Source organism: Giraffa tippelskirchi, chromosome 2 (genome assembly GCF_054371585.1).
Source record: "Giraffa tippelskirchi isolate mGirTip1 chromosome 2, T2T-mGirTip1v1.2.pri, whole genome shotgun sequence".
Taxonomy (NCBI): Eukaryota; Metazoa; Chordata; class Mammalia; order Artiodactyla; family Giraffidae; genus Giraffa; species Giraffa tippelskirchi.
This window is the reverse complement of record NC_137276.1, coordinates 73,993,707-74,003,566: the sequence shown is the minus strand read 5'-3', so window position 1 is coordinate 74,003,566 and position 9,860 is coordinate 73,993,707. Positions and strand designations below refer to the sequence as shown.

General features: G+C 41.8%; 1 protein-coding gene across 4 annotated transcripts in view; it reads left to right on the top strand.

Annotated features, from left to right (window-relative positions):
• The first annotated feature begins 843 nt into the window (after nt 1–843).
• ARID5B (AT-rich interaction domain 5B) overlaps nt 844–9,860 on the top strand; it is a 197,761-nt gene continuing 188,744 nt past the window's right edge. For 2 of the 4 annotated variants that reach the window (XM_081568992.1, XM_081568993.1), the window contains exons 1-2: nt 844–890; nt 1,322–1,576. In XM_081568992.1, the coding sequence (XP_081425118.1) occupies nt 870–890; nt 1,322–1,576 (276 nt within the window). In that variant the 5' untranslated portion in view covers nt 844–869. Of the gene's footprint in view, nt 891–1,321; nt 1,580–9,860 lie in introns of all 4 variants that reach the window. The other 2 variants (XM_081568994.1, XM_081568991.1) reach the window with 1 other exon arrangement.

Below are 9,860 nucleotides of genomic sequence, written 5' to 3'. Positions count from 1 at the left end.
TGCTCGCATTTATTGATTTATCATGCATCGTTTATTGTTCCAGTCCCTAAATGCAGTCGCTGTCCGTTCAATATTGTTTGCAAAATCCTGAGATGTGTGTGCGCTGCTCACTTGTCTTTCTGTTCTTTTTTTTTTCTGAGTATTTTTTTTGCGAAGCGAACAAATGCATTAATATTTATATGTTTATATAATCGATAACCCACTTTTCCCTTTCACGTAAATAGGCATCAAAAGATAATTTAACAGATTAGTTCTCGAAAACATGGCAGTGAGGAAGCGTAATTTAACTATCAAACAAATCTACATGTCTAATAACAGCAAATCTGCTAAGGAGCATTAGAAAGAGGAGCAGCGCCCCGGAATCTCTGCAGGAAATGTTCTTTATATTAGACATATACAAGCAGGTCCTGTCAGATGCACAGTGGAGCTCTCTAGCTCTCGTCTCCTCCAAAAATTTCATCAAACGACATCGCTACACACGGGAGACTGGAAAGAGGGGGATCGCATCGTCACACAATTTTAGGGTAGAATTTATTTTTACAAACCTCCCTATACGTTTTTTGCCTTGATCCATCCGCTTCCCGCCGAGATCGGACGGAGCCTTTCTGTCGATTATGAATTTGATCAACCCACATTTGGAAGGAAACCTACATAGTTCTGACAGGAGCTGAAAATTGAGACGTCAGAGAAATATTAGGACATAATTTCAATCATTTTAGTGCCGAAGGGGAGGCAAGAACTTAGTTTTATATTGAGACAGTACGCCGGCTGAAGGCAGAGAATGTGTCTCCCTTCCAGGACCTGATGCAATCCATTCAAGCCAACAAGTTTGGAGAGAATGTTGAGTTCAATCAATTCAGAACGTCGAGATGGAGCCCAACTCACTCCAGGTATTTCGCTCTCCTCCGCTCTTCCGATCCCGGCACCCCCCGGCACCCCCCAGCCCCCCGGCTCACCCACACCTCTGCACCCACCCACGCCCCCCACAAACTTTTCACCAAACTTTTACCCTCTACATCCCCCAAATCATTTTTATTGTTTTAAAAAATCCCTGATCATACATACATAATGTAATTTTACCGCCTCTGATGGAGAGGTAGGGAGAGGTGGCGGGGGGTGGGGGTGGGGGTGGGGGGGCCGGAGGATTTTTTTTTTTTTAAGGGAGGCCGAAAATTTGTGGGCTCTATTATTTTTCCACCCAGCTTCTTATCTGTTGGCTCTTCTGTATTAAGAGTGGATGTCTGTGTGTAAATGTGTCTGGGAATAGACGTTTGTGCTCTGATGGCTACATTATTTATTTGGTGCTTTTTTTCCCCTGCAGTGGGTCGGCTCACCGTGTGGCTTGCACGGACCTTACATTTTCTACAAGGCTTTTCAATTCCACCTTGAAGGCAAACCAAGAATTTTGTCCCTTGGCGACTTTTTCTTTGTAAGATGTACGCCAAAGGATCCGATTTGCATAGCGGAGCTCCAGCTGTTGTGGGAAGAGAGGACCAGCCGGCAACTTTTATCCAGCTCTAAACTTTATTTCCTCCCAGAAGACACTCCCCAGGGCAGAAATAGCGACCATGGCGAGGTGGTAAACTTATATCTCCCTCTCTTCTTTCTTTATTATTTTTTCCCGTAGTAATGCTTATTACAGGGCAAGCTTGAAAATACTGTATTCACTTCTGCAGGCGAACAGGATCGACTTCTTTTTTAAAGGGGTAGCGCCACTAGCTGGGGCTCGAGTATTTTGCCATTGTCAGAGTTTGGCTGTCAGCTTTACAAAGAGGATCCAACTGCTGATTTTAGTCAAGATCAAATAACTTGTTCGAGAAGGGTTTTGTTCAAGGATGTGTGTGTGTGTGTGTGTGTGTGTGATCTTTCTGCTGCCGCTTGAACATCACATGCTTTTTATATTTTTTGCTTTTTGAAAATTTACCTTCGAGTCTGGCTCGGTCGGGGATGGGTGGATTTCTTTCGGTGGGTTTCGATATTTTTCATGTTTTTTTTTTTTTTTAGTAAGTATTTGATATGTTTAAGAGGGCGGAAATTACGAAATGGAGGCAGAGTGAGATCAAAAGCTATTGAGTTGGCAAAGACGTGTTGAATAAAGTGATAAATGACAGGTACTGGAATAATACATTCAAATAACTTGCAGATCTGCCCGGGCGGATTTCAAAGCGGTCGTGTAACCGGCACAAACACGTTAAGCATTAACAACTATCTCTCGTCCCCACCCCCTCTCCCCGGACAGACCATTTGATGTTTTACTTTTCAATTACTCCACGCAAAGTGGACGTCTTCCAGCGCGATCTTTGGGGATGTGGGGGACGCGGATAGGGGAGGGAAAGGCAGAGGGGTGTGTGCTCGCCCACTGGCCCCGCGGGTCCGGCGTCCTCCGTGCCCAGACAGCGCTCCCGGGGAGGGTGGAGAGGGACCGAGCCTCCCCGGCACGTTTCTGGGCGGCCGCGGGGGCGCTCGTCGCGTTCCTGGGAGGACGCCCGAGGTGAGCCCGCTGTCACCGGGCGCCGGGGCGGCCGCCTCTATTCGGCTCTGTCATTTCATGTGTGACCGCAGTTCTGCGGGCTCCCCTCGTCAGCTGACCGACCTCAGCGCCGTGGTACCTACCGGGGGAACTATTTTGGGGAGGCTGTGCCCACTGCACGGCGGGGAGGGAGGGTGTGCGGCCGCCTGGCAAGGCTTTGTGTTGTCCAAGCGAGAGCACAGTAATCAAACTCAGACTTTTGAGGGCAGCTAGCTCTGTCTGTACCAGGCTCTCGAGCTTTCGAGGTAGGTGTAAGGATCTTTTTGTTAAATGAATGGTTCCCCGTTTAACTCATCCCGGAGCAGAGCTCGAAGCTGCCTGCCAGTCCTTCCAGAATTCCTTGGTCTGATGGAGTTGATTGTACTTTTGGCATCTCCAGTTCACTCCTTCTCCGGGGAATCGAATTACCCATCAGTGGTCTCTGCCGGTTAATTACTGGAGTTCGTCAAAACGTTCGCCCTCCGATCTGCCTCTTCGGAAATAAGCCCCTCCCTCCTCCCCGAACACCCCCACACCCCCGCCCCTGCGCCCTCCCCCCTCCCTGCCAGCTCTGGGTTTTAAACGTTCACATTTCCCGACGTCTGCCGGCAATTTTACAAAGGTGTTGTTTGGAAATACTGTGAAAAATCCTGCAGCCTACCAACAGGTTGAGCTCTTTCCTCCTGCCAAGGTCTAGCTCGGGCCCCCTCCCCCGACCCAACTTTCCTGCGCAGCTGTCTTCCTCCTCCTCCCCCTCCTGATTTCTTATTATTTGCTTTTCAAATTTATTACTTCAACATGGCCTGTGATCTGGAAAAGGGAAGGATTAAATATCCAGAAAAGAGCTGGTGCCTAATAGACTTCTGACTAAACCCAGAAGGAAATTATTCAGTGTTTTATGGGATATTTTGCGGCCACGCTTTTTTTTTAATTGAAAGTGGGATATTTTTTAAAGACCCCGAATTGACCCCACTTGGTCCAGTTTTAATTTCTGTTGTGTAATTAAATAGTGAATTCTGACTTAAGAGTAAAAGAAATATTAGGCAAAGATTGCATCTGGTAGAACTGCTGATAGTGAATAGCTACATTTTTAAATACACGATTTTTTACAAAAATATTCTTTATGGGGAAATGTAAGCGAACCATTTTAATGATCTTTGCATTTCGTCATTGCTATATGAGCCATACCTGAGAAAATTAATCTTGCTACTTAAAAGTAAACTCTAGGGGTTTGGGGGAGGGAGATGGCTCTATTTATAATCCTCAGCTGCGTATATACATCGCCTAATATTATGCATGATTTGTTTTTTAATGCTAACACGGCTGGTAATTAGCTGTATGATTATACTTGTATATTTCATTAGGACTTTGGCTGATGTCATTGTGAATTATTCAGCCATATTAAAACAATTTTCAATTGAGATAATGACACACCTCAAAATTATGCAAATACAGGCTACATTGTGCAAAATAATTATGACAAATGTAAAGCAGGTAGAAAGTTTCCCAATGCAGATCGGTTTTCCACCCTGGTGATGTCATTTCCCCCCTGGCCTAAGTTAGTCATTCATTAGCAGAATAGCAACAGCAGTCTTCTCTGGAGGAGAGACTACAGAAACCAGCATTTACCTCTGGCACCTAGAGGGGGCAACAGGGCCCTCTCATTAAGACCTTTGCTTTGTTTTCACTTAACTCTATTAAGTTGTTTATATACAGTGAAATGATTTTATTATTGATTTTAAATAGTTTTGAATGATGCATTTGCCATTTGCAGTGCATAACTGGAAGAGGAGGGTTTCATAGTGATGTGCACTGTTACTTGGAGAAAAGGTTTAGCACATTTAATCAGCCAGGGCAGTTTATTTAAAGTAGCCAAATGGAGGTTAATAATTTCCTGATTGAGCTGACATCAGCATCCATTTCGAAAGGACAGCCAGGACTCAGTATGGTTTTTTGGTTTAAGAGAACCATTCTGTCTTTTTATGATTTCTTGAAGTATGAAGACGTCAGTTCTAAAAACAGGAAAATTATCACTGTGTGAGGTTAGAAATAGCGTCCCTGTGTGGTGTGCTATGATCTTTAGAACACTTTTTTTTTTTTTGGCGTGGGAGGGAAATTTTCTTATTGATCTTTGCAGTAATTGTAGGAGGCTAGATAAGGCAGGACTTTCTATGTCCATTTTACAGCTGGAGACAGGCTTTCAGACATTATGTGGTTTGTCAGAGGTCACTTGCTAGAATCTAGACCTTCTTAAATTTTAGGTTTGGTGTATTTTTCCCGCTGAAACCTACTCTTGAAACTAGAGCTTGAATACATCATGTTACATTCTAGAAGTGTGTACTCATGTTGGCAGTTCCTTGTACATTTTAGAACTATGACTAGTTAGTCAGCTTTGCTAAAGGTCACCAGATATTTAGGTAGCAGAATCATTCTTACTCTATAAAGTTCAGATAATCCTAGTCAGTGGCATATAACACTAACAGTTACATTTAATACCATTATTAATAATCATTAACAATTTATTACTAGTTTAGATAATTATTATAATGTCTGGACTGCTTGCATCACTGCTTCCTGCACTTACTTAGGGTACTGGCAGCTGGTGTGAAGGAGAAGCATTCCAGAGAGTCACATGTTGATTCTACAGTTTACTATTTGTTTGACCTTGAACAGTCCTAAATGCTCTGAGCCTCAGTTTCTTCAGCTGCAAAATGGGAGGGAACAATAGTAAGGCTGACTGGAGATTGTTATATACGGAGACATTATTATGGGCAAAATTACTTTATCACTATAAATTAAATGAATAGAAAAGAGTTGTGATTATAGGGGTCTTTAGATATTCTTAATTTATAAATAAGAAACATAATAACATGTCTATGTGGAGTCTTCTGGGCCTCATCATGATACTGTTTTGAATTATGAAAGTGAAAAGCAGGGCCATATGCAAAGAGTTAAGTGTCTGGTAATTACCTACAATTGCCATATTCAGCCAGTAGCTCTTCAGGGGAGGAAAATGGCAAAGTAGGCAGGTAATTGGCTCTGTTACTGGGTAACTTCTGATTATATTCCTTTTCAGATTGCCAAGTGCTTAATCTATTGGCAATATACCCTCTTAAAATAGGTGGATGTTCAAGCTTGAATTTCATGGGGTGGATTCTACAAGGCTTGCTTGTCCCCTGCAACATGAGTGTGGATGAGTAAGCCAGTGTTGTCAGTCAGGATCAAGTATATCTAGTCATTACAGATTCTAGCATGCAGCCAGGGTTTCTAACAGCGGTTTGGCTATCACCAGCCTTACTATCTAGTTAAAAAAAATTTTAAATGCATATTCCCAAGCCCTTATTGAAATTAATTTATATGGAATCTCTGGAATTGGGATCTAGAATTCTGCATTTTAAGCTGTCTTGCTCTCTCTGTGTGGCTCTTGGGCAAGTTTTAAACTCTGTGCCTCAGTTTTCTCATCTGTAAAATGGGAATAGAGTACCCACTTCCTAAGGATTAAATGAGCTAATATATATAAAGTGCTTACAACTAAGGTGGCAAATAGTAGAGTTGCTAAAAATAATTTACTCATTATTACTATCATTAATATTAGTATTATTGTTCTCATTAAAGTTTGAGACCACTGCCTTGGACCTTCCTAAAGAAAGCTTTTCTCTATGAGAGGGTGATGTATAGGTTAGTTTACTAGAACATAAAGCTGATTCAAGTCACCCCAGATCAGGCTGGCTTTCATCCATATGGTGGATTTAGCTGTGTTGCCATTATAAAAGGCTCCTTAAGGATTTACATTTTATTATTGAAATATGCTGTTAACTGGATCAGCAGGATTTTTTAGAAGATTGCCTGATCGTATCACAGACACATTCTGAAATTCAGGTGCCAGACTGTCCTTGCTTCACCCGTGGGTGGCCTCTCAGCCTCTGGTTTGTTTCCATGAGCTGATTTTTTAGAAGTTTCTGAGATCACCTCAGTGTCGTCACTCGCCTTGGTCAATTTCTTTAACTTTTTCTAAGCCTCAGTTTCTTATTCTGTCAAATGGATTTAAAGGTTTCTACCTTGCCAGGAGAATTAGTAATACTAAAAGTCCTGAAGCAAATGATGGATGCTGTTATAATAGTTATTATTTATTGTTAGTAATGATCTTAAGCTAAGAGAAGGAATATCTTTATAGTTTGCGTAGCAGGCCCTTTAGAACCAGGGTGAAAACCAATGAATTATATGGGGAGAGTTTACTAGACTGTGACAGGCATCAGCAAACTAAGGCCTGAGGGCCAAACCTGGCCCACTGTCTGCTTTTGTAAATAAAGTTTTACTGGAACATAGTCAGACTGTTTACATATTGTTTATAGCTGCTCTCAGGCTATAATGTCAGAGTTGAATAGTTTTGACAGTGACCATATGGCCCACACAGTGGAAAATATTTACTCTTTGGCCCTTTACAGAAAATGCTTGCTGACCCCTGGCCTATAGAGTTGATCTGAAATAAGGAATGTGACTGTGTACCTTTTTGTCTTTCTTACTTGGATTTGGAGCAAGATCCAGTAATAGAAGAAATACTTTAATATGTCAAAAACGTTCATATATACAAAATTCTGTTTCGGCTTTGAGCCTAGAATGTTAAAATTTCAGAATCAGTAAAATGTACACTAAGTTCTATTTTGTGTGGTTAAGATCCTAATTCCAGCCAATGTTGCATTCATCTATCCTGAGTTAATAAAAGCTACTTGTTGAGTGCTAACCATGTGCTCAGTGCTTTGCTAGGTACAGAGATGGATGTGAAACAATGCATGATGTAGCTCTTTTTCTTAAGAAGCTTATCAATCTTGATAGAGAGATGAGATCAACACGTTTTTAAAAAATGTAAAAGCAATATGTTATATAACACACTAGTGAATTGTGCTGACAATAAATGCAATATGTTTTCAAAAGAAAGCTCACTGTCTACATGTTTTTGGAAAATGAATGTATTACTCTCCTCAAACATTGACTGAAGACCTTCTAGGTGCTAGACAACCAGGTAGAGAGATAATGGAGGATAGCCCAGCCCTCAAAAATCTCTTAGTCTGCTCCCGTAGGCAGATACTGGTCACAGACAAGCTGTCAGATTCTGTGTCCCTTAGTTAAGTGGAGATGAACTGAAGTCACTATTTGTAGTCTTTCATTATCTTTCTGGTAATTAGGAAGTACTGCCTTCACCTTTGAAGTTCATTCAATCCATGCATACTTATAGAGCACCTACGTTGTGCCAGAGCCTGTTCTAGGCCCCTGGATACAGCAGTGAACAAGACAGACAAGCACCTCTGCCATCAGAGGGCTTATAGTCCAGTGGTGAGTTGTAACCTCCCATGTAGTTTGCAAATTGTGCTTCATGTGCCATCTGTGTTATCTGTATTCTTTTTCTGTGCTCATCACGCCATCATCCCTGCTCCCACTGCAGTGCTGTCCTTAGGGGCGGAAGGTTGTGCCTTACTCACCTCTGGGTCTCTGCACAGTATTCAGTGCATTTGTCAAGTATCTATTGAAGAACTGAATGACATAATTAAAATGCCTTATTCCCCACAACCTACTCTCTTTAAGCTTGGCCCAATTTCTTTCTTTCTCACAGAAGGTCATTCACCTGTGGCCCAGCTCCAGCAGCCCGCCTCACACTTCTTTCTCTTCTAAAATCCATTATCATTTTGCACCATAAGGTGTGAAGAAGTGCAAAAGGTTTCTTTTTGGGAGAACTCACCAAAGAAATTAGTGACTATATGGGACTGAATGATCAGGCGAGAGCCAGCATCTCCCACCTCTTTGAGCACTTTTTTCAGTCTTCAGCTGTCAGTCCATAAAAAGTCAGGACTTTGGGGAAGTTCCCTGGTGGTCCAGTGGTTTGGATTCCTTGTTTTCACTGCCAAGGGCCTGGTTCAATCCATGGTTAGGGAACTAGGATCCCGCAAGCCATGTGGGGTGGCCAAAAGCAATTTTATTAAAAAATAAGTAAAGATTTTTTTTTTTTTAAGTCAGGCTTTGGATGGCAAACTGTGAAAAGATAAAACTTGAGGGAAGAGAAGTCACTTCTTACCTGAGTGTTGGTTGGCAGTTCCTGCAAACTAGCATGTTTCTCAGACCGATGGTCTTGATGAGGCCACATGTCCGATGACAAATCAAAATTGCAAGCAATTAAAACCTCTCTTGACATTGAGTGTCAGGCACATAGTAAGGAAATGTTATTTTTATGAAGTACATGAGTCCATACATGTAAACACTTTGTTATTAATTATTAAAAAAGCATACTATTGTTCATAGCAGCATCTAGTTTTACAGGACTCAGGCTCATTTATCAAAGTCTAGTTTTAACCAATATCCAGGATATAATCGCTGGAATCAAATGCATTTGCTTGTCATGTTTTTATAGCCAGGGTGGTTGGATATTTGCCATCTTCCACTCAGAATAATATTGTAGCTAGTGATTACCCGTTGGCTTGGCTTTTAAATAAATTTAAAATAAATTTATTGATTGTTGGCTTAAGGATTCATTGGCCTCTCAGAAATGTGGTCATGGATTCCTGCATTTCTTGAAAAATTTGCTCCCATGCCCTTGCGTGAGGATGGTTTGGCTTTTTCTAGTGGTACCATGATCTTTGCTGGCTTCCTGGAGGTTAGAACTTGGGCCAGGCTTGGGCCTTCAAAGAGTGTGGCTAACGTCCTGGACTGTGAGTGTCCATTTGGATGACACATTTCAAACATGAGATTATTGAAAGGGTGCTTTAGAACATACTAATGGCATCAGTCTCTAGTATATACTTGCGTAAATTAATTCTGCTTTTAAAATCAGATACACTGTTAGCTGCATTAGAGATGGATATTTGACATTTATCACACAGACCAGGATGTGTGGTTTAATTGCATGAATTTCCTGTAGAATCTTGGTGGCTGTATAAAATTGACTCACAGTGGTGAGTGTCCTTGCGCATATGACCATCATGTTCAGGGTCTCATCTCCATCCGTGTGCAGAGAGAAAAAGTGAGGGTAGAAACCACATGTTGCTGGTCAGTCTAGTAGCCCCATAAATGTCCCCCCCGTCCCCCCCATTGCCTTTCCTTTCTCATGACTCGAGCACACCCTGACTATGATGTACACCCCTCCTCCCCAGAGTTGAGTTCCAAGCCTGATCAGTGGCACTAAACATTAAACTCTTGTCTTTGAGAATAATAGGCTTTGCTTTGTACACCCTCAAGCATGTTGAGCTACTGTGCAGGCTGGAAAATAAAAATGTTCTAATTGTGTCTTTTAAATAAGCATAGGAGTGAATTAATTAGACCATATTTTGTCTTTAGTTGCTTAGTTACACAATAGTATTCCTGA